We start from the raw sequence: 25,402 nt of genomic DNA, 5'->3' as shown, positions 1-25,402 counted from the left end.
CAGTGAGTAAAAGCTTTGGAGACTCTGTTTTCCAAAGAGGAAAAAAAATTAAAGAAAATGGCAGCAAGCAATGAAACTGCACCACTCACAGTGAAGATTCTGCACAACAGTAAAAGTTTAGACAGCATTTTTCTTGGACATCCGATTTCGTAAGTTAATTCAGATGTGCTTCAGGTTCAGCATACATGTCTATAAGTTTTAAATAGGTCTTTCTAAGAGTGTTTAGTCAGTTTACTTTCTGTATTTGTATAATTTTTAAAAAGCCCCTAGACTTTATATTTAAGCCAAAGTACTTTAACAGTGATGTTAAAGATGAATTTGGAAAGCAAATTATGAACAACATGCTCTCATCACTTTTGGCATTCTGAAGAGAAAAATACTACCAAGATATTAGACATCTTTAATAAGGATTTTTACTACATAGTTCATGTCCTAAATACATATTTACGAGAGGAACAGCTGTGTACAAAATATGTCGCTTAAAAAGTATTTATACATATAAATCTAACCAATAGACCTGAATGGAGTTTTTCTGGTTTATCAGCTATGATATGCATTTGAAAAAGCTGCCTAAATATATATTTACACAATAGACCTCAGCTAAATGTGTTCATTTAAAAAATTAAGAAAATATATAAACACATGTTTGCCTGATAGACCAGAACTGCTCCTATTGCATAAAAATGTTTAGGCAGTTTTAAAAAAGTGTTTCTATATTTACGCCTCTGAAACTGTTCAGTTCTCTCACATAATCAAGTTACTAAATTTCTCTGCTAATCCGAACAGAACAGTCCCAGCCTTTTGAGGGTAAGTGCTGGATGTTTATTAAAACCCCTCAAAACTTTTACTTTCCAGAGACTAAGTGAAAGAACAAATCTGGGTTTTAAAATATTCTGAAGTACAGAAATCATGAAGTGTTTAACTTAGGTCTGATACTAATGTAGGAAATTCAATGTAAAAGGAAGACAGTCTTCAACTCACATTTACGGTTAAAAAAATAGATGGTGAGTAGACAGAATGTCAGCCTAATATTAGAGTCTCCTGACTTTCATCAATTTACTCAATCTTAGTGTTACCTGCTAACATTGTTGCTAAACTTTTTTTTTTTTTTACTAAATTGGGCTATACAACTACAAAAAAAAACCCCAAACATTTTGTACCTAATTATCTGGCACTAAAGTTCGTTTACAATCTCACTTGGGCAGAATGCATTTTTCCTGTACACTCTCAGTCTTTTCTCATGCTCTAATCGAGGTCTCTAACCTTCACACATGTAGTGCCTCATGAGTTTGACCAGCTAGGCAGAGAAGATCATTCTAGTGCTTAGGACATAAGGAATTAAGACAAGAAAAGAACAAAACATATCCCCTGTTCAAGAATTTTACCATTATTTTCAAAATTTAAATCATCCTAAGAATACCCTTTGGAAACCGAGTTGTTACATGTCAGGGAAATGGGAAAACACTATACTCAAAATTGCTCATTATTGAGGGCAGCAGTTCTCAAACTTTAAGGTTCAATAGTGAAAACATGTAATTTTATTTAAATATTGTCATCTTAATTCCTACACAATCCCCTCTCCCCCCCCCGAAATTCTGATGAACGTAACAAATTAAACCGTATACACTATATATGCAAGATTTTTCAGGTTTGAAAACATAAGCTGAAATTTACAGTTTGCTTTAGCCCTCACTGAATATTTAGATGAGTCTTAATAATCCACCTTATAATTTGTCAAATTTTTAATACTCTGGGAATAACTTTGCTGTTTTACTCAATGCATTATACAGTGAATTGAAGCTCAGTTGTAATAAAGCTGAACTCAAGTGAGACTACCAAAGAAGTGAACTACATTAGATTGCTGTCGTACAGTAAAACTAATGTCTCAGTTGCTTGCTATGGTGTGCACACCAGTTTTGAGAAATATCTGATTTCATTATACTGTTCCATGTAACACGGGTGCAGTAAAACAGCACAAGCTAGTTCCTGTATAGTTAAAGGTATGACAGATCCGCAATATGAAGTTAAACAGCAAAGAAATGCTTCAACATCATGTAGTGAAACAGGTTTCACAAAATAAAAAAACATGCAGAAGCTTTTTTTTTTTTGCTTTTTTTTTTTTTGCTTTTTCTTTTTTAAGGTCTCCAGCTGCATCCTACAAGCTCACTCACTGCCACACATTACTTGCCACACTATCAAGTGACTCCTCTCAGCTTTGGCTACAGAAGGTTCAAGTTGTAGAGCTTCTCCAAGGAGCTCAGATTCTCCACCTTCATCACCTGAAAAACAACGGCTTTGATTCAGGCAGCCAGTAAAAACCAGTATTAACACCAAATGCAGCAAGACAAGTGACATCTAGATTTACAAGAAAAGCACTATAAAAGACAGTAGTTGCCATATGCTCATATAAAAGCATATGCAAGATTGTGAATATGTACATTACAGACTGAAAGTCTGTTGCATAATTATTTCAGAGCATAGTATTCTGATGGTCATATTCTTCAGTTCTAGCCCCCAAAATTAACTGTAGTTTTCTAAGTATCCATATTCTACACATTTCATTACTTATAACTCTTTGAGGCAGAGAAACAACCTAATTTGCAAACTTGCAGTATCTCCCAGGCGGAAATGGAGATGGTTACGCTACTAGAAAGTGTGCTAGCATAAACACATAAACCATATAAAGTGCTCTAGAAGTAAGGGCAGTAATTGAGCACAAGTGAGACAATGCAACATTCACGTCTATGATGAACCTTTCCCCTTCTTTCCTCTTGTTCTAGTTATCCTAGCTTGTTACAACTCTGCACACACTGACACACGACAGCCTTAAGCCTATTCTCCGTCACTGCTCTTCAAAAGAGAAGAGCAGTTTTGTAACTGCGTCTAAACTCTTGATGACACGAGCTGACTTGGATCAAAGGTGACAGGCTAACCACTAAACAAAACTGCACGTAGACAGTAATAAACATCAATACAGAGGCAGTCTTGTGGTACAGAAGAACGTCAGTTTAATCAGATGAAATGGGAACTGACCTACAACTTCAGGAAGGTTTCAAGTCACAGTTTGGCTGGTTTTCTGGTTAGACTACTTTGGAGGTCTGAGGAATCTAAACATAGAATAGCCTGAACTTGCTCTTGAGCCAGTTTGCTGCACTGATGTGGTAATAGCTGAGCTAACGCAGCTACAGTACTGATGCTTAAGTTCATGGCTTTGCATCATGCCACAAGGACAGCACATTTGGTATGCGGCTATACCAGCTTGCTTGAAATGCATGCAGGGTTTTTAATACTTGCTACAGTGTGGCAGAGAATTGCCTGAAGTCCTGCCTCCCACGTAACTCCACTGTGGTTACCAGGAGGATCTTGTTTTTCATTGACTCGTGGGATGACAGAATCTGGGCTAGCCTTCATGGGTTTTCCTTTGTAGTGGTTTTTGTGGGAGTTTTTGTTGTTTGTTTGTTTTTGGAAAACACTATAGACAGATTTAGGCAAAAGGTCAAAACCAGGTCTAGGAGTTGTGACTTTTTTATGCACTTTTTGTCACGGTCTCCAGCTGCAGATTCTAAGCATAGAATCGCAACCACTCTCATTTTGTTATATTTCTCCAAAAGCTTCAATTAAAAACAATGTTTACACAAGAAATCTTTTATGGGCTAGATCATGCAAAAGTGTTATCCAAGAAAAGCAGTGATCAAAATAAGAAGGGCATGCAAAGATAACAGTGAACTACTTTTTCCCTGTTCACTCAAAAATGAATAAATTTTAGTTTGAGTGTTCTTCATGTAATACGTGACTTTATTTTATAGTCAGTCTGCATATTTAAGTAACTAAGGACATGTTTTCCAGCAGTTTGAGATGGAAAACTAACCTGTCAAAGCAAGACTGAAAGCATAAACGGTAAGGTGGTACATGACTCCAAAGCAGAGTTTCAAATAAACCTTTTTACACAGTCATCTCGGAGGTCATGGTTTCTTGGGAGGAGGAGATGCTGCTGAAGGGGGAAGGAGGGAGGGTATGAGTGTGGGTGTGAGTAAAGATACTTCTATCCTCACACTTGCTTTGTAAAGACTATGTACTGGCTGACCACACAAATGCACTCTGCAATCACAATGGAAGTTATTATATGGTTAATGACCTTTCAGTATGAAGAGGTTACAACTGATTTTAAGCTCAGTTTTCTTACCCATTCTGAAGTCAATATATCCTTCTCCACCACTTATCACCAACATCGATTTTAAGGGACTCTGGTTGAAGGACTCTTGGGCCGGTTTATCAGCCGCTAGCTCTGTTCCACCACTACTCTGTGGGCAAACCACCTGACCTGGATTAAAAACAGAATACATTTTTATGCCACATCTCACAGAATGCCACCACCTGTATTTAGTCATGGGATGACATACTTAATGCCTAATGATACACTTAACTTTGGATTCTAGTATCTCTTCAACGAGGGACAGAAAGCTAGCTTTGCTCCAATTTTATCTCTCTAAAGAGATGAAGAGTATGTTCAGGTCAGTTCAATGGAAATCAGAGAATTAAATGCCTCTCGATAGATTTCACAGCACAGGCGTGCAGATCTGGAGAATGACATTGAAACAGACTTAAAGACTTTCAGACACACAACTGAAATGATTCAGCGCATGTCAGCCCATTAAGCAAACTTCTGTCATTTACTCCCAGCACACAAGGTGCATATAAGCACTGAGAGGGTATTCAACCAGCACTGCAGCTTCTAGGAAACTCTTAGCTTTTTCAACTGAGATTCTTTCCTTTGGGGGCTTCTCCCTTAGTAGCTCATCCTTCCTGCAGGACGTCAGACTCTTAAATTGGACCCTACATCAATTAGCAGTTGCCTGCCTTCTTAATAGGCGAGTACTCACTTACCACAGGACCTTTTTCCCCAGATGGAAGCAAAGCACTTCTTTCTTTGTGACCAAACCCTTTTCCTCCCATTAAACAATACTGCGCTTAGGAATCAGATAAGCCTTGTAAATAAAATATATAATCAACTGTTTCTGAATGTAAGATTTCATACACTTGCTATCTTTACCTAAACACTATGTTTAACTAAGCAAATGAGGGCGAGAAAGAAACTTCGTTTGAAGAATGGTAATAAAACCTCACCAGGTACTGCGACAAAGAATTTAACAGCATCACGGTGCCCATGGAAGCAAAGCTGTGCGTGTGCCATTGAACAATACGGTATGAAGGTTCCCGGAGTCACTTTGTCACTGTTTTCATCGCCATATACACGTATTACACTCCCCGGACGGTTTCCGGAGCCTGCTGCTGCTTTATTAGCTGTAAAAGAAGAGAGGTGTTTTCTACTTGAAAATACAAATTACAGAAATGGTTATTTGTTAAGAAACCTTATGGTACCATCTAAAAGCTAAAGCCAACTTAGATAAAAATGAAACAGGAGGGCAGCAATGCCAATTCAAGACAGAGCTGGAAAGAAAAAAGATCGCATGCTTCGTTATTTTAAGTACATCAGAAAATGGAGCAGGATTCTTATTAGTCTAGCATAAACACCAGATTTTAATATCCTACTTTTGGAAAAAGATAATTTGTGAAAGGATTGTATCTTTCATGGAAAATAAGTACCTCTAATGTGTTTCAGTATGAGCAAATTCAATGTACTTAAATATATAATTAAAGACAGTTTCATTCCAACTAATCATAGGGTATCCCCTTGCCAGCAAAAATTCTCTAAAAATAGCCACCTGTGGGCATGAAGGAGCTACCCTATCATAATTCTACATCTAGTTTTTACTGAGAAGTTTTAAAATCCATTAAAACAGAGAAGTACTCATGCTAGACATACAAGCCATCTCCATTCCAAAGGCTATCAAAGGAGTGAAAGAAACAGTGATTTGTAACAAGACAGTAAATGATGTGGATTAATGACAAAGTTATAAGATATGGTATCACATTGGCTGGAAGAAAAACAAAGTCTGTATGAAAGTTCAGCTGCAACACAGGATGATATACTAAACTGCTGAGCAGATTGGTGGCCATTTAGCAAACATAAAACTGCTGCAATGCAGTAACTGCAAGTGGAAAAACATTTAGGAACATACAAAGGGTAAATCTATAAGGAGTGGGAAACAGCCTCGAAGTGGCTATTAGAAGCCTGAAAATAGATTTTTGTTCAGGATCTGCACTTACCCCTCAGCCCCAGTAAACGTCCCTGGTGGAGGATTACAGCTAAAGTGAGAAAGGAGGAAAGGGGAAATGGATAGGTATGACAGTAGAGGAGAAGGATTAATGAGAACCCACCACTCATATTTTGGTTTTTGATAAGGTAGAGCTTAAAATTTTAGCTCCTAAAAACAGTAAATATCTAATTACAGAAGATTCAATAAAAAGTCACAAAGAACAGCATCTTGTTATAAAAGTTTCAATACAAAATGGAAAACAAAAGCACTGCCACTTTCACGTGCTTTATCGCTATAAAGTTTATTATTGATTAGAAACGTTTCCCCTTTCTCTATTTCCCTGGTAGACGGATACCAAAATAATATATAGCAACTCATGTTTTCAAGTGCCCTTTTGAAACAACATCTGCAGATCTGGAAGATGCTCTGCTATTGACACCCAGGGAATTGAGATATGCAATTGCTTATGCAAGGATGCGACTGTTTTTGAAAACCATGAATATTTGTAACAAGAGTTCTCAAACCCACTATCAGGCTACCTGCAAACGGTTGTTCTGATTCATGAACAACTAACAAAACTGAAATTAAACTGAATAACTTTGATAGGGATTTTTTCATGTTCACTACTGTTTTAAAACAAACTCCTCTGGAAACATTAAATTAAGCTTGACGCAAATTAAGAGCTATAATTTTTGAAAGCATGATTTAAACTATTTCAAATTCATGATAGGAAGTCTGTCCTTCCTTAGTATATTCATGCAATGCAAAAAAAGACATTTACTGAATGGATGGACAACGTAATGGAACAGTATGAGAAACAACGCATGTATGTGCTGTTCAACAAAGCAGATACAACATGAAGAGTTTTTACTGTTAAATTACCCTAAAATTTCACCTGTCAGACTGTACTACTTTCTATACAACAACAGTACAATTAGGACTGTCAAAGTTCTGTATTTTATTTTCTGAAACTTCCGTCCATGTGTTTTAACATCAGTCTGAGGCACAAGTGTTGGGGTTTTTTTGTTGTTGTTTTAAATGCAGTTTACACAGATCCTTCCCAAGCTTCACCTATCTAAGATTTGTTTTGTCCTTGAACTGGACTGTTCCCTTCTCCCGACGTTCAACTGCCCCTCCCACCAAGTAGTTTCAGCCTATGACAAGAGTTTGGGGTCTGTTATTAAGCAGATACCTGGATTTACATTATTGGAATTTTACCTAGAAGTTAGTCTCCTAATGTGTTTACAACTCCTATAACTTTGAACATGTCCTTTAAAGCAGTCGGTACTACTGCTGTTCCAGTCCTTTATACGAGCTTTGTGATGAATTCTCAAGAACTAAAGCCAATCAAATTGTATTAGCAACAACACCAACTTGCTCAAATCAAACAAAAATCTACTTTGGTGATCACATGGCAATCAAAAATAACATTAATTAGAAAACTAAAGCCATCTCTTACAAGCAATAAACTTCTATAAATGCTGCTAATGCTCATAACACATCTAAGGCTTCAAAGTGTCTCTTTCATTCAAGCCACAGCAACTCTGCTCAAATTGAAGGAGATTTGAGATGTGCTTTTTTGCTCAGAGTAATTGTAACCATGTACACAGATTAGGTGCTAAACATCACACAGGCCCAATCTGTTACAAACCTGAAAGATTCAGACCTGGCAGTAAAGCTTTCTATCCAATAGCAAGCATCTGAATGACGTTTAATATCCTCTTTTTGTGTCTACAGCATATTGCACAGTGCTATTCATTTATTTTTTACTTACTTTCTGTTAATGGAATGGAGATGATGACACCATTTCCTGTTCCTACCCATAAACGATTACAAGACACCATAAGAGCTGTGATTCTCACAAATGAGAATCCCAGTTTACCAGTACCTAAAAACAAAAGATGCTTTTCATCAAAAATTATGAGCAAGAATAATTTTAGTTCCATAACAGAGAATCTTAACTCCAACTCCCAAACCACGCAGACAAGTAATTCCCTCCCACTTCAAACAAAAACAAGGTAGAGGAGTACATTTAAGTTGAAAAGATAACCTAAAAGGCTAAAACACTCTGTTAATTAAGTTGTGAACCTATACAGAAAGAGACTAACATTAACTGAGAAAGCACAAAAGGTGTAACGGCTCCATAATGCTGCACAATAAAATCTTTTGGGGCTTACAGCACCAGAGCAGCTTTTCAAACAAACAAAAAAAAGTGAGTTTACAGATGTAAGATAATGGTTTCTCATCCATTAAAATTAATTTCTCATCCATTAGCACTATGAGGGGAGAAGGTGGCGGCTGACCAATGCACAATGGCACAGTAGCTACTTGTGAAGGATTTCCCATGGCCCAATTACCTGTATTTGTTGTGTTACATAGGTGGTCAAACTGCTCTTATATAAACATTAATGAAAAAAAATCACAAACTTATTAGCTTTAATAGCAATAAAAGTTTGCTATTTTGCATTTGTATTTCCTTGAAAAAGAGGCAATTTTTCCAGGTAAGTAATGGATTCTTCCCTCTCTTAGATTTAACAGAGGCATCAGCACAGTAAAAAAGAGAAAGATTTTAGTGTCTCTATTGATGCCTGTCCAACCCAACCACCATTTTTCCTAATTAGTTCTGAGTTTTTAGGGACACCTTAGACATCAGGTAGAATCAACAGACTGTATCCTCATCACACTTTACAGACTGACTTAGGCTTCTACTTCTAGATTCAAGTTTACACAAACAGGATTTGACTAACCTTCCACCCACCCTTCCCACTAGTTTGCAGTGAGAATTGCGTGATCCGTAACAGGAAAAGAAAGCTCCAGACAGCAAGACGCGTAAGAATACAACAGTTTTTCTTATCAACTTACCTAGCATTTTGCTTACATAAGGTTCAATGTCCACATCTTGTAGATGCTGATACGTGTGCGCATGATAGAGACGCAGGGTGGAGTCCAAACGAATAGACACCCATACCCCATCACCCACCCATGCCAGCTGTCTCACTTGGCTTTCTCTTCTTGGGTGTGCATCAAATGACTTCTACGAAAGATTGGGTTTTAAATTAGAAGATGAAACAAAGGAAAGAGTAAGAAAGTCTTCTCTGTTATTCTTACACTGTCAATACTGGCCATTTTCTTAATCATCTATGAACCTCTGATTTGCAAGATCACTAGCAGATACAGTGTTTAGCTTAGTTACAATTACCATATGATGCTGGTAAAGTAACAGTAAAAATGCTGATTCCCTTCCCTGGAGTGTGATCTCAAAGCCATTGTTTCCTACTGTGTCATATCATAAACCAGCCTACTGTGGCTTCTGTCTCCATTTAACCTGGAGTCTTTTTGGTATATGAAGTCCTCCTGTCACAGCACAAGATACATATGCCCAAAAAGTGTTTTTCTTCCTAGTTCTGTCTTGCTCTTGCATACAAACCCACCCATGCAAAATACACACAATTTCACTGTTGGACGAATTCCTTCATTCCAGTGTTCCCATCTCTCTCTCTCTCTCTCTCTCTCGTCTTCTTCACAAAAATAGATTATTAATTGGATGCTTGATATTTTCAGAAGAGCTGAGCAGTCACTCTCAAAAGGTCTGGCCCATGTCTCAGGCCAATTAGCAGAAGCTGAAGTATTAATACTGCTAACGGCTTTCAGAAACCTTAGCCACTTTCTGTACTTGAGATGTCAGGTACACATACAACACTGCAGAAACCCAGCTCACACACCTTATATAAACAAACTATTCTATAACTGGAGGGAGAGTACGTTCAAGATTAACACTTACAAACCTCTAAACTATGCAAAGACAGATTATAGAGAAGGTTACAGGTGGGTGGAGAACATAATGAGGCATGCATGGAGAGAGTAAGCTGGAAGCTAGCCTTATAAGCTCTGCACAAGGACACTTTCCAGTTCCTGGCCAGCTAGAAGTGGAGAACTAACCCCCCCAAATTGGTTTCAATAAATGAGAACTGTCTCATCATGGCTTAAAATCTTCCAAACCAATGAAAACATCTTAAGAAAATGTAATAGTGTTTCCCAAGACAAATTTGTTTGGTTGCTTATTTCTGTACTGATGAACAAATAACTGTTCCCTGGAGTTACTCTGGAGTTTGAGCTGTAGCATGAGATTGCATTAAAACATAACATTTAATTATTTTAAACACCATTTTAACTTGCCTCTATTTTCATGGCCTTTGGTTGAACAACATAGATTTTGTTCCTGTAGCCACACCAGACTTTGTCATGTACCACTGTCATGCATCTTATCGAATGATGCGGCCGACCCAGGTCTAAGAGGTGATAGTTGGTCAAATCCCACTGACCATCTTTAAAAACAGAAGAAAAAGGAAAAACAAAACACAAGTTCATATGAGTTTAAAAATAATTTAAAAGCACAGGCAAATATCTTAATAGTCTAATTTTTTAAAAGCACTGAAATAATCTGGATAAGTCAACATGAATTTATGGCTAGGCTCCTCATAAAGAAACCAGCAACTAGTTATACGAACTACCAACATCCCAAATGCTACTTTGTTTTTAATACAAGGTTGTACAGTGACTCATGTTCAAAACACATCAAAACATTTTTAAAAACAGCAAGTTACCTAGTGCTAAATGCTTTACTTGGATAGGCATCGGTATACATTACAACAAGCAACTACCCACACAGCACCAGGCACTTGCTTCTTGACTGAACATAGAAACGTTGGCCAGTGCATTAAGATTTTTTTTAATATGCTGCAAGATCTTAAGACAGACACCTGAAATCTACTAAAGGCATACTAAACTTGGTCATTAAACACCAAGTAAAATTCTTCTGTAGATTGAGCTAAGCCACAGATCATCACTGACATTTACTCGAGATCCTTAAGGATTGTAAGTCACTAGAGTCTGACTTTAAAAAAAAAAACCAAACCAAACAAAACCAAAAAAGAACGCTGAAAACATAACTTCATCTCAGATGCATCTTTCCCAATATTTGCATTAGTGCTGTACAACCTCTTTAATTCTTCGAAATGCTCAGCACAGAGATTTAAACTCCACAAGGAAAAGAAGAAATGAATAGGGAGTCTGTGGAAACAAGCCAACAGATAAGCTCCAGTTACTCATAGTAAGGCCTTCCCCTCCAGGTCCTTTTTCTGGAGCCTAAAGAATGGAGCTCATCCAGGAGTGGTTTGGGTAGAAATTCTGAAGGGATGCTTACAAAATTCTCATTGAAGGACTTGGCCACAGACAATTATTAACACTAATAACAAAAGAGAAGACATGACTGCTGAGCATGATGAAAAAGCAAGAGAGATGATGATCAAAGCGGACTTTATGAACTGGCTTTTCGCTATTTAGCTCAGATATATCGCATTCTTCTTCTCAAAGTAAGAAAAAATTCCAGGAATGCACCAGGACAGTGCAAAAATGGTACTTGAAACTGCAACTGAAATACTAGAAAGATTTCTCAAGACAACCTGTAAAAGGCCATTGGGGAATACATTTTCAAAACACTATTTATAAACGGCACGTTTCTTTCCTAAATACTGTTACAACTTCACTGGTTTCAAGATTTAATAGAATGCTTACCAACTCCTCGGTGAAATATTGCTAGTGTTCCATCAGCTAGTGCAACTAATACTATTCCTTTTACATGTCTGGGAAAAAAAGGAGGTATAAGAATACATGCCATTAGACTGCATTTCTCAAATTGCAAGTTTAAATAAGGTATAAAAATTTTGTACTTCAGCATACTTTTTATATTCACGTTAGCCCTAGTGTTTTGATTTCTACAATATAGCTCAAGAGAAGGGACAGTAACAAGGTGTCAAAATCCAGTTCAGAAAGCTTAAAATATATCTAGCTACAATGCCTGAAGAAAACATCAAGGATAACAACCTATAACTGTTTTGAATACACAACTACCAAGAATACCAAGTATACAGCTACAGCTCATCATTTGAGCAATAGTATTTCAAACAGATACAAGATTCCTTTTATTTTCCTTACTCCCCATACGTTTTGCACTGCCCCCAAAGAATATGCATGCATTTATGGCAACTGACATTTCCAATATCTGAGGAGGAAATACAGAACTACTTTGCAAGTATTTTAACAAAAGTTCATTATGATTTACATGACATTCTTTCAGGACTTACACAATACTGAGAATAGAATCTTTAAGTTTAATGGCATGAACACATTTCCTCCACTGGGCCACTGACGAATGAACATACAGGCTGCAAAGACAAATCAGGAGGGATTAAAAGCACTAGGAAAGGTCTACCAGACAGGAAAAAACACAAGCAAAATCCCTATAACTGAAATCCACAATCAAAGGGAGAATAAGTTTTCATCTTCCACTGAAAACTATGTATAGAGTGAATGAAAGAAGCATATGAGCAGGCAGAATGGTTTCAGAGGCCTAAAACATTACCAACTCCTTTGCAGATGCATCTGCAGTAAAAAGGGCAATATATTTTTCTAGCATAATAAAATATGGAAAGTTATGGAATTATCAGACCATAACAATTTCTTTGACTACAAAAAAACCCAACCAACACTCTCCTGCAGATAAAAGTGTTATCTGCCAAAAAGAGCTTGCTAATCACCTACAATACTTTCCTTGAATTCTATAATGCCTAAATGTAGCAAAGCGTACAAAGTTTAGGCTCTCTTGAGGTCGTCTTGCACTTAATCTTGACTCAAGACAGTTATCAGGCCTGTAGGCACAAGAAGCAAGTTTAAAATAATTTTTCCAAATAAATTTAACACGATTAGCATTTTCTCACCATCCATTCTGTGCTCCAAGCCACATTGTCGGCAAAAGGCTACTCATCTTCTGTGCTTCTTCTCTCACTAGATCTTGCTCATTTGGCAAAACTGCAACGTCTTTATATAACTCTGAATCAGTGCTAAACAAAAAAACCAACCAAACAAAAAAACCCAGTTAAAATACATTGAATAAAGTGCACAGATTACTCCGATTATAACCTAGTATTTACTTCATTGCTGCTAGTTTCTACACTGGCTTTTAGAGTACATAAGGTATTTTAAAAAAACAGTAACTGTGCATGAAAAATACAACAATGCAGATGAAAACCTCAATAACAACTAATTTCTTCAAGTGGCCATTTACTTATACAAGGAAATTTAGGTTCCATTCAAGCCTGTCAATATTGCTGATATCTCTGGGTAATGGCAGAAGAGAGTTGTGACATCAGAGGCACATGTTAAGAGAAACACTTCTAAAAAAGCTGTATGATACTTTTGCGCCTGTATGTGGAGAGTGAAGAATCCTGAAGATTTGAAATACCAATTATTTTCAAGGTTCTCTACTCCTGTAACTACTCACAGACTGACTTCTGAGAAAAGAAACATACGTTTTAACAACCAGTTGATTGGAAGAAAGGACTGTGATTCTTATTTATTTTCACATCAAAACAGGGAATTTAAATGGGCATCTCCAGATCAGCACCATTCACATTAAGTCTGTGAGACGACTTAGCGACAAACTGGTAGACACTCACTACTCCATTCTGGAGGTGTCTATACTCAAGGGATATGAGTTCACATACAAAAGACTCTTGGTATATAGGTGACCCTTTCATGCAAGCAAAGCAGAGAGTGTCTTGTACCAAGACCACTTATATAAACCTCAACATACTTAACGAGAAAAAAAAGTAGTCGTTTCGTCCCCATGTTGTGTTGCTCCAAACATCATGTTTTTCTTTTTAAATACATTTTAAGAGGTATGAGGACTAAGTACCTAGGCTGGTACACTGGAGACGCCTCTGTTGTATTCTGCACTCCCAGAGGATCTGTAAAGACATGCTCTGTGTAGACTCCAGTTTGTGCGATATCAGCTGTGTCTTCTCCTGTCCCTGCATTGACTTCTGTTGCTTCTGTTGCCTCCTCTGCTGTTGGAATGTTCTCATCCACTGAATTACTTTCAGTTGCAATATCTATGGAACGAAAAATTTAAAAAACTTAACAACTGCAAGAGAATTCTCAATTATTTAAAACAGCCAGAACTTGATATTTGAAACTTAAGTGAATAGCTGGAATAACCAGTCATAATCCAGATTTTATATCTTAAAAAAAAAAAAATCAGATCAGACACAATGCAACCTACTAAAGTATGGATATCAACAAGTGCCAAATGCACTTTAAGTATCAAACCAGTGACTGATGGCACAGGTTGCCCTTTAAGTGACTAACTAACTAGCAGTGAAATCCAATCAATTAAAAAACACAACTATGGCAACAGCATTATATGCCATAAGAAAATAAAAGACGTTCAAGTCCAACAACCACATATCTATTAACAATCATATCACCATACAGCTCTGAAGGGTATATGACAGAAAATATTAAGAATGCCTATAAAGTAAACAGCTTCACTTAAATCTCCATTAAGACTTTACAAGATTTAAGGCATATATCCACATTCTCTCTATTCATCTGTCAGCAAGGTCTGCATTTCAAATACTGAGTAACTTAAAAGCTCTCTTTAGACCATACTCAAGATAGAGTTCTCTCAAAAGTATCTGAAAGAAGCAATTGTCTATATCCGTTTAATACCACCTCCACAAAGTTTTCAGCTAAAATTATACAGTGCAGGTATGTCAGACTTACAGGCCATTTCCCACAGAGTACTTGTTTTACGTTACCACTGCTTAGAGACAAGCTATTACATTAAATACTTGTACCATTCATTTCTCAGTTCCACCTAATGGTGTTTGGCCATCCCTAGCATACTTGTAAGATTTTTGTACCTGACTGTTTATCTGTCATTGGTGAGCCACCGTTTGCATCATGAGCTACAGGTGCTCCTGTGATACCCTCTGCAGTACAGCCAACCACTGTTATTCCTCCTAGCAAGCTATCAGTTTCTGCAGAGCTGTTGCTAGTCATACTTCCACACAGAGATGACTTGTCCACTTGACTGGGATCTGCTTCTTGAGACCCTTCTTCTCCTGCAGGATAGTCTGTTTCCCTTGCCCCTGAAAGAAATTAAACTCACATGTTTCTTGTGGGCATAAAGGGGAGTCACTTTTCTATCTAATAACAAACTAAGCTTTCAAACTGAATGAACTCTCCAGCAACTGAGATTTAACATGCAGATAACTATCTACAAGTTTATTTTAACATGATCAGCAGACATTAAAGATGCTGTCACAAAGCTCAAAAAGCAAAAGCAGTTATCTACACATGCTGCACATCTGAATGTCATAAGCTGTATTTAAATCTGCAGAGTTTTACAACTAGTTTATTTCTATTTCAAATAAATTTTCCATTAAAATTAGATTTCATAACAGTGCATATATGCAGGGATACCTATCTACACCTTTATGAAGAATTTAACTGCAATAGATCCTTTGTTCTGGAAGAAAAGCTGCTTTTCTCTCGTACAGCCCTCTCAAATACTTTCAAGACTTAAAGTATTATTCTTGATTTCTTGAAATTTTTATCATATTTATTATATTTTATGCTGCTTTGATTTTACAAGTTCTACATAGTTTCAAAGGAGCAAAACCTCCAACTTCACTGGAAAGAGATTTCTTCTGAGCTTATTAAACAAAACTACTTCACTGGAACTAGTGCTACAGACTTCTGTAAGTGTAAGCCAAGAAACAAGAAATCAAAAGCACAATTAGTTCTTCTCCAGAATCATAATATCCTCCTATTAAACTTCCCTCAGTACACTCTCCACATACACTCTCAATGTAACAAGGATACCCTCTACAGGAAGCTCCAAGACTTGCTACTTATCTTCAACAGGTTGAAGAGGTCTGAAGGGCCAACATATTTTTCTGTTGTGATGTTCACAGTTCCATAAAACATTGGCACTACTGCACAATTTATAATACAGCAGACAAAATACTTATTCCTGGTTACTGATATCTCTTTACCTTTGAGTTAATTTAGATCAAGAGCCAACTGAAGAGTGGAACAGTAGAGTAGAAATCCAATAGTTCTCCCTCCAACTAAACACTTTTTATCACTGTGTTACAGTAACATTTTATCACACTAATTAACAAATCTTTGGTTTTTCATTGCATAAGAAAATCTGAATAAGATACAGTTAAAGCAGGAGTTATAACATCATAAGTCTTTACCTGGCACACTAGCAATACAAAGCACATGAGAATTGCAAACAATGAAACTGTCCAGAATATTTCCTGGTTGATTAGCATCAATAATGATAACTTTTGTAGCAGAATGTGTGCTAGTACAGATCCAAACTAGACTGGACAATTCTTCCTGGTGTTTCAGCTCCTTCTGCTGGTCCTGAAGGAGAATAAAGGCAGAACAGAAGTGAACAACAGGAAGGTGCACAAGAATAGAACTATTGCCTTTGATCTTGTATGTTCTTAAATTATCAACTACAGAAATATATATAAATATGTGATAAGTTAAATACCTTTAATGCCACTGTAAAATTACATGTATTTACTTGTTCTCTATGTATTTGGAATACAAAACCCCCTCATATTTCACATTTGTGTAGAAAACTATAGAAAATAATTATACTGCACAATTATACAGTTAGACAAGTATAAAGCTACATAAGAATACTATTTACATGCCAGCTACCATACTCAGATTAATGTGATGTCCCAAAGCACTTCAAAATTAAGCCTTTGTTTCTATGCCCTTAATATGAATTCCACTCATTGCTGCTTCATGAAAACATGAAGACTAACACATTTTTAAACAACGGCACAGATACCTAAAAAAACCTTTTTTTAAATGGCAGCCAGAACATGAACAATTCTGCCACAAGTGTTTTTTTTAAAGCAGGCAGCACTGGTATAAACAGTGCATCATTTTGATGTAAAATTGATTTGCTCCGCAGATTTACCAACAAGCTGGCACGCAGGAAAGAATCACAGTATTTTTGTAGATGGATTCAATAACCCAAATATCTTGGGTTGATGACTACCCAAGAAGAATCTATTCATTACCAATAAATTTGATTACAAAATATATTACTAATCTACAGATATACAGTAAAGATGTTTAACTATATAAACTATTCAACATGCCTTACTGTGATCTTACCTTGAGCTCTTGGTCTAGTCTGTCTAAGCTACTTTGAGATCCTGTTTGCTGCTTGTTGCCATCTGCATCCATACCAGTCACATCATTGTAGAATACGCTAGCACCAACAACAGACCCGCCATCTCGTGTCTTCCCTCCTGATAGGTTTACCCCTACAGCACACCACAGCTTGAAAGAAAAAATAAATGCTTCACTTAAATGTTAAACCAAAAAAAGACACACCCATTGTTAAATATGCTAAGTTATATCAAAATTATATCTGCAGTCCATTTTAAGGAATTCATTAAGATTAAAGTCATGTACATTTCCACTGAAGCTTAAATTCTGATTCACCTATGTTTTAAAAAGAAAAACTTTATTTGAAAAAGAAAATAATTGGGTCTAAAATAAAAATATTCAAGCTATAGGTCGTCCAATTCCCTATATCATCGCTGGAAATATCCTACCTTCATAGAGGTATCCTTCTCATCTAAAGGTCTCAGGTAAACAGGTACAGGCAAGTTTTTCATCTTATTGTCACCCTGGCCACCATTTGCCACCTAAGCAAAACAAACAAACAAAAAACCAGAAAAGCTTTCCCCTTTAAAAGAGGTTTACAATCTTTGGAATCACTTGATCAGACTTTGTTAAACACGATTAAGAGTTTTTGCATTGAAAGACTCCTCTAACTGCAAAAGTTCAACAAAAAAATGCTGGAATCACTCAAACACAAGCTGTGAAATTATACTCAGTTTAGATTTTCACAAACATGGAGTTGTTACTACTATATTTGAAAACATAAGCATAATACCTGTTTGTACTTCTGAGGTAGACTCCAGCCAAATGCTTGCACTCTACCATCCTCTTTCTGAACATGTGCTTTCACTTGACGATACTGCTCTCTTTTCTGCTCTCTGCGTGAAGCTAAACTGGCTTCAGTTCTAGGGAAGAATCATTATTAAAGAACCTGTTATTTATGCTCTTTAGAATTCTTTGTGTAATGGGAGTTGCTACTAAACTCCATAGACAAGATGTCTGTGGAAGCACTGGGTTACCAAAGAGATCCCTAGTTTTTCACACATCACTTATAGAACACCAGGTTTCCTGTGAGCTATTTCTAAGGGACCTGTGAAAGACAGGCAAAACCAGAAAGGCTTTTGTCAGTATCCTTAAAGAAAATTAACTTGGGTTATGTACCTCTTCTAGAAGCTTTAAGAATTGTAAATCAAAAGGATATATTGCCAAAAAGAAGCACAGGAGAAAAAAAAAAAAATAATTACAGACACTTGTTAGCCTGACTCACGTTGTTCTATTTTCCCACTGAACTTGAAGTGAAAGTATCTGTACAGTTATTGCTAACCTACAATACTTGCATATAAAAGCGTACCAAGTGCTGCCTCCTGTGCCTAAATGCACTTTTATGAAAGGCAGTGATATTTGCCAAACAGAATACTACTGCCAGGTACCCAGAATACTCATCCACTGCTGTGCATTTCAGTCTGCACTATGTTGATTTCTTATGTATCAACATTCACTTCAGGAGAACATTATACTTCACTTAGCAGCATGCTATTTATCTCAGAGGATTAAAAGAGTAAATACTTGGTAGAGCATATCTAGTATTATGAAACCAAAACGACTTACTCTTCACTGAGGAATTCAAAGGCTTTAGATTTGTCACTAGGTAATTGAGATAAGGTGCTGCTTCTTTTCTTGACTGATGGAGTAATATGCGAGGTTGGAGCATTATATTTAACATTGACAGGAGGTTCTGGTTTCTTAGCTGTATTGCTAGATGAACTGAAGAGCCTGCTAAAACTAGAAGAAGAGAAAAAAAAAAAGATGAGAGTTAAGATTTGTAAGATACATCCAAATTTGACTATGCAGGCAAAACACTGCATATGCTAGCCGGCTCAAGCCAGTTAGACTAGGAAACTGGAGCCCAACATAGCAGCAGCCACCACACCCTCAGCAACACTCTAAAAGCACAGAAACTCATGTCAGTAAGAAAAATTCTTAAATAATTATTATCCCATTCATTTATCAGATTTAATGGGATCTTCATCTTGAATGAAGATCTGCAGGGAACCAACAAAATTCGGATGTGAATGTCACACCTGGAAGACAATTTTATGAAGCATATTAGTTCATGCACAGAGCACTTTACAAACCCCACCATGTTCTAGGCTAAAAGATAGTTATCAGCAAACCACAACATCAAGAGGATTATTTGACAAATATCTTGTTGTGAATAACACTGTTCTAGATTTAAAGAGCTTGAAGTTAGAAAGGAAAATTTAACAATCAGTAAGCCATACTTTACAGAGGAAAAGGAAGCTGAAATAAATGCAATCCACACGAGCAATTCAGGTTTCTATTTCTCATCATAAAAAAGAATCCAGAAAAATGTTCAGAACAAGAGTCCTGGTGCATATTCAGATAGAAAAAAAAATTACAGCACTTTGGCATTTAACTTCACAAAGTGCACAGCCATTCACTACGTGATGCAGCTTACGATACATTTTGTCTTCAAGAACAGTCTTACCGAGCTGGCATGCTAGGTAACAAGAGGAGAACAGTTAAGACATCTTCATCTGCCAAAAGATAATTAGCTAACATACAAAAATGTGCCAGCTAATTGGTTAGGGTCTTTTATTTATTTTTGCCAGTGAGTTGTGTTTCAATACTTACAACTGCCAAATGCTTGATCTCTTCTTTTCTTGCATGGCTGGATTTTCTCTTGATGCTCTACAAGAAATGAATTCCAAGTTTACTGAGTAAGCATTAATTAAAAAAAGGAAAGGAACAGAACAGTGTGTAACTCTTATTTAAAAAAACAGGATAACATATAGAAAGTATCAAAGCCTGTTTTTTCACATTGCCACTTCTTTTCTGATCAGAGCACAATATTGAAATTCTCACTAGATGAATTGAAGTTACATAATAAACATCATCCACATCTATTTGCATCACAAACACAACTGGTGACTGCTTTTCAGACAGAAGAGAGAAATCTGTATAACACTTTGCAACGGAAAGAGCTAGAAGAAAGCAGCAAGTGATTCTAAATTCTTCTGCCTCCTGTTTTTTAATATTTTAACCGTTGCCTTTTATTTTAAAACCTCCGATTGCTCAACACATCAGTAAATAAATAACGTGATCATTCCTGAAGCCACAGATGCATTAACAGACATAGGAGCGGGTTTCTACAGGAGAAATAGCTATAGAAAAGCAAGCCACGTCTGCTTGGCAATATCTGTTTTTCCTCTCACAGACTCAGAGTCAAAATGGCTCACAGGTATTGAGGACAATAGAAAAAAATTAGATGCCGTTGTTCTACCTGACCGGCAGGTGGCTCCAAATGACACTGTTACCTCTGGACACAGACACGGCTTGGGGATGTGACTAGAATGAGCTCGGCTCAGGTCCGAGGCGGAAGACTTCTGTTTTTAAAATCATACCTTCCAGACAACTCAATATTCATGATGAAAATTAGACCAGATCACCATCTTTATTGCTTATATTTAACAAACCTTGCACAGTTTTAAAATTGCATTTTTTCCTGAACAAACCAAGTCCTTACAAATGGACTACTCAATCTGAAGACTGTATGTTAGTCCTGTTTTGACAACTCAGCTGACAACTGGACCCACTGCTTTAAGGTATGTGCATGCATACACACAGTAATTTTTCCTGCCCACTAAGTTAATGTTATTTACAATTACCAAGTTTTGTAACCGTTCCAAAATATGCACATTTCTTCAAGGGATGCTTATTTCACATCATATGAAGTAACGTATGTTCAGTGAGGTCTCACCAAGAACCCATTTTGATGAGATAAGTTATATGCACATAACTTTAAAACAAACTTATTCATGGGCACGTGGGGAGACAAGCAGAAGGGCAATTAAGGCCTCAAACTACTGATCAGATCACTCTGCAACTAAAAATCAAAAGCTTGTAAAATCCAAGGAGATCTATCAAAGATTTTTAAAAGAGCCTTTTACCTTATCATCTCAGTCCATCGGACAGCTTCCTGAAGCTCCATCAACCTCTCTTTATACTGATTTCTTTCCATCAGAACACGGGCCATTTCAACACGAGTAAAACGCTTCCGCTGAGCGGTGGGGACATCACTCTGAACACAGAAAAAAAGCAAACATAGGACGAACAAAGGAGCACAGTAGGGCCTTGCAGAATCAGCCTCTGCCTTCCGATAAGAGTCAGTTTAGGGCACAATTCCAGATTGCAGATCATTCTGGGCTTTGTAAAACTAACTCAATTTTACCTTCCTCTCCTCCCATCCTTTGTATGTAGTATAATCTGAATAAAAAACAGTTCTTCAAAAAGAATGTGACACACAATAACGGGCAGAGAGGAAAGAAAGAAAACTAAACATGGTCAGTCTAAGTCTACTTGTGCTCTTTATATCTTCTATCTTTTCTACACATGGAGGAAGTTTACCACTACTTACTAAGCAGTAAAGTTTAGTAGCACTCACTAAACACACGTGAGCTTCTAATGTCCCATTGTGGACCATACAACAAAAATACACATATACACATACACGTACATCATCATCCTCTTTAGCTTTCTGTCTTGCTTCCTCTGCTTCTGCACGAGCTCTAAATACAAAATAAAACATAGCTGCATTAGATACCACAGTGGGGTTTTTTTTTTCCCTTTCTTTTTCACAACTATGAAATTAAACTTACTTTCTCAGCTCTTCTTCCAGTTCCTTGTTCTTCTCTTCAAGCTTTTGTTTTGCTTGTTTTACAGCCTCTAATTCACCTTGTAGTACATCCTTCTCACAGGTCAATTCATCCACCTTTGCTATCAAATCATTCTTCACTACATTCAGTGCATTTCTACACAAACATTTAAAATACACCATTACAACGATGACTACGGTCTCATAGTTCAGCTTCAGCCTTATTTTATTCTTGAATTTGAAGACCTCCAAATTTGTTACATGGAGCTGCTGTAAAAAGATACAGCTTTCTAAAACAGGTCAAAGCTTCTCCCCCCAAATCTCAAATGCTCAAACACATTTATACCTCCGTATTAGAAAAAAGTACCGATAAATCAGTTTGCTTAGAGGTTGAATTCCTCAACAGTGCTCCAATGGATTAGCTTCTGCAGTTACAGCCATGTTTCTAACAGAAAAGGCAGGGAGTGGATCTCATTAGGACATAGCAGTGCATTTTTTGTAGCCTTACAAGGATAAAAGCAGCTTTTGCTTCTACAGTCCTTAATTTCTAGAAGAATACCAACTAAGCTACATATTTAGCCAAATATACCTACAAATTCAAAATACTTATACCACCACTACTCTTAGAACTGAAAGCACATTTGTATAATTTCAACTTTCTGTGTACGAAGATATTACAAAATAACAGAGAAGGTCAGTATTTTTTACATACACATTCTCACTTACTTTGTCTCCAACAGCTGAGTGTTTTCCAAAATAAGGTTTTCAACCTCACGACCCATTCCTTTCCAAAGGAAACAAACACATAAAATTAGCAAATAAAATAGATGTCTTTATAAAACCTATGTTTTGCCATTGTCTAAAAACAGCTGAATTTTGAGTATGACAAACTTGTCAGAAAAACTGTGAGCTACCTAAAGTTTCAGGACCTACCTTCTACAATTAGCTTTCCCCTCCACTTTCTTCCCAATCTGCCTTCAGTTAAAGCCTAAAGGCAACCCTGGCTAGCCACAGGCTAGTGCTACCTCCACCTATTCTATATATTTTGAAGAGGTTACAGTACCACTAAGTCAAAAACCAAACATGGCATTAGTCCACAAAAAGTTAAGTTTAAAATGCTCGACTGTCTTTTATACCATGTTAGAAATTATCACTTATAGACACAAGACATGCTGAATTATAAAGCTCAGATTGCGAAAGCCCTGCAGATTTCCCCAGAGCAAATGATACCTTACCAAAGAAATTATGGTCTTTAAAGCCCATGCATTCCATGTAGAGCAAAAACAAGAACAAGAAACATTTCATGTGAGGTGTAGTATGAGTGAAGAGCAATAAAATATTTAGACTTATGAAGTAAGAGTGAATTAAAACAAAGCTATCACCAAAAATTTGAAGTGGAATGTGATGTGATTAGAAGCAGGATTTATACGAAAGACAGATGTTAAAAAAGTTAAGTTTGTCACAACCATTTCTATTGGTCAGAACTCTTATAAAAATTAGTAACTTAATAGAAGTCTATCTCATTTTCTGTGAAATAATTTAGAAGCACAGTACTTGCCAGAAATGCTAAGCCATTCATTAAAAGTTTCAAATTAATATGCTACTATGGAAAAAAAGTGAACTTAACTCTTCCTATAACTACTTCAATATTATTTAAATTTCTGGAAAATAATTTCTCACCCTATTGTTTGCACGCCTAAAATAACATAATTTGCAGGATTTTAAAAAGATAAACTTTCAGGCAGAAAATAATTATTTTACATCTTGCACAGCAAAATAATTACCACATTGATAATGGCAGAAATTATGCTAATTCAAGATTAACACAACAAATGAAAAAGGTATCTGAATGGTGGAGGCCTTTTGAAATACGCTATGAACACAATCTTCTAAGCAACTTTGGTAACAGAAGACTTAAAAGATATTTGGATAACAATAAAAAAAAGTATCTAAAAATAGACATGCAAGTCAAAGTTCCCTCTGCTGGAATTTCTCTCTCTGGGTTTTGGATTGAAAGCAAATGACATTTAATAGTGAAGGAACTTAGATCAGCTATTGTTACTTTATCAGTATCTGGAGAAATCCCCTACACTACCAGTCATCAAGAGGTTTTATTCAAGTGGCTACCTTTTTAAATGTTTTCAGTATTCACAGATAAAAGTACCTAGGATCACTCCCAACAGGTTTCAGGATCCTTTATAATGCAAGAACAAAAACTAGAAAGCCAAGAGTGCAAAGGCAAAAAAAAAAGTTACCAAGCAGGAAAAAAATGCAGAGAATGTATTTTATGAGAGCAGCAGCCAAGAACGCCTAACTGTAGAAGCAACAGATTTCAAAGAATTTTTTTTAAAAAAGAAGCATACACACCAGAATATTCCCCTGGGTATGCAGCCCAAGAGAAAACAGATTAGAGAATCCCAATTAACTACTTTTACAGAACTCCAAACTAAAATTTAATGCTCACTTAGAACAGATCCAAATACTTGAAACACACCGACTATCCTGAATGCAGATGTGGCTTTTAAGTAACACAGTAATTTGGATGATGGTTGTGCTCAAAGTGAAATCATGATTATATAGTAAAACTTTTAGACCAACACATTCTGCATAACAAACACAGTTTAACAATGTGTTCATTTTGCACACACCGGTGTGTCTAGCAGTAGTTTTACAGAAAATGGTAATGAAGTCAGTGACAAACTTTTGATACGTTATACTAAAAAGTATATTATTTTTGCCCATGGAAAACAAAGCATCTATTATCAGGAAGTTCTGACAGTAGTTTGATTTCTTTAAACAATTTATCCCATAGCTCAGGGATGGAAGTTGCTAAATGTTAATAGTTCTCCAGTATCTATATTTTTGCATGCAGAGTATGTCATTAGTTGTCTCCGCGACAACAGCGTGCAAGAGTTTTGCATGAAGTGTGTTCCAGCAGGATGTGGTGGTCCTCACTGCTCAGGATTCAAAGCAGCAGAGAGTGACAACAAAGAAAGACCATCTCAGACTGGAGATAGGCCCATTACTCCTCAGGAGTAATACTTGGCAGAAATGTCACCTACTTGATGTAAAATAAGTTTCTGGTGGAACACTGAACAACCAGAAATCCAGACTGCATACACAACAGTTCCAAATAATACTACAAACTATCTGTATTTTTGCCAGGTCAGATGACAGAGGCAGACAGACTGCTGATTTTCTGTATACAACCCATTTCTAAAACACACAAGAGTTGCATCTGCATTTTATACATTCCATAGTACCAGCTTTCATTATTTCAAAATGAGGCCTGAACACTCATATGGCCAAAAATACCTTTTGTTTATAGAAAGATCCTTCTTTTAACAACCTTTTTGCGCCTAATCAACTCATGTTCCCAAAACTTACATTTTGTTCAGTCAGCACACAAGTAGCAGCAAGCTGCTTAGGGGGAACAGAAATGTGGGTTCCCCCTCCCTTTTCAATTAATTGTTTGATTCTCTAATTACCACCATTGCATTCT

The 25,402-nt window shown here is 36.7% G+C and overlaps 1 protein-coding gene across 2 annotated transcripts in view; it reads right to left on the bottom strand.

Annotated features, from left to right (window-relative positions):
• Positions 1-1,666: 1,666 nt before the first annotated feature.
• SPAG9 (sperm associated antigen 9) overlaps positions 1,667-25,402 on the bottom strand; it is a 34,717-nt gene continuing 10,981 nt past the window's right edge. Inside the window, exons 6-27 of one of the 2 annotated variants that reach the window (XM_009587903.1) lie at positions 22,627-22,684; positions 21,905-22,057; positions 21,763-21,814; positions 21,197-21,327; positions 19,881-19,937; positions 18,834-19,007; positions 18,001-18,130; positions 17,657-17,749; positions 17,211-17,378; positions 16,265-16,436; positions 14,921-15,148; positions 13,912-14,107; positions 12,935-13,057; positions 12,302-12,382; positions 11,733-11,800; positions 10,335-10,483; positions 9,021-9,192; positions 7,933-8,046; positions 6,169-6,207; positions 5,125-5,301; positions 4,184-4,321; positions 1,667-2,279 (exon numbers count right to left, since the gene is read on the bottom strand). In XM_009587903.1, the coding sequence (XP_009586198.1) occupies positions 2,164-2,279; positions 4,184-4,321; positions 5,125-5,301; positions 6,169-6,207; positions 7,933-8,046; positions 9,021-9,192; positions 10,335-10,483; positions 11,733-11,800; positions 12,302-12,382; positions 12,935-13,057; positions 13,912-14,107; positions 14,921-15,148; positions 16,265-16,436; positions 17,211-17,378; positions 17,657-17,749; positions 18,001-18,130; positions 18,834-19,007; positions 19,881-19,937; positions 21,197-21,327; positions 21,763-21,814; positions 21,905-22,057; positions 22,627-22,684 (2,789 nt within the window). In that variant the 3' untranslated portion in view covers positions 1,667-2,163. The remainder of the gene's footprint in view (positions 2,280-4,183; positions 4,322-5,124; positions 5,302-6,168; positions 6,208-7,932; positions 8,047-9,020; positions 9,193-10,334; positions 10,484-11,732; positions 11,801-12,301; positions 12,383-12,934; positions 13,058-13,911; positions 14,108-14,920; positions 15,149-16,264; positions 16,437-17,210; positions 17,379-17,656; positions 17,750-18,000; positions 18,131-18,833; positions 19,008-19,880; positions 19,938-21,196; positions 21,328-21,762; positions 21,815-21,904; positions 22,058-22,626; positions 22,685-25,402) is intronic. The other variant, XM_009587904.1, reaches the window with a different exon arrangement.

Source organism: Fulmarus glacialis, unplaced genomic scaffold (genome assembly GCF_000690835.1).
Source record: "Fulmarus glacialis isolate BGI_N327 unplaced genomic scaffold, ASM69083v1 scaffold16641, whole genome shotgun sequence".
NCBI lineage: Eukaryota > Metazoa > Chordata > Aves > Procellariiformes > Procellariidae > Fulmarus > Fulmarus glacialis.
Note: the sequence above shows the minus strand (reverse complement) of the source record. Positions and strands in the feature narration are given on the sequence as shown.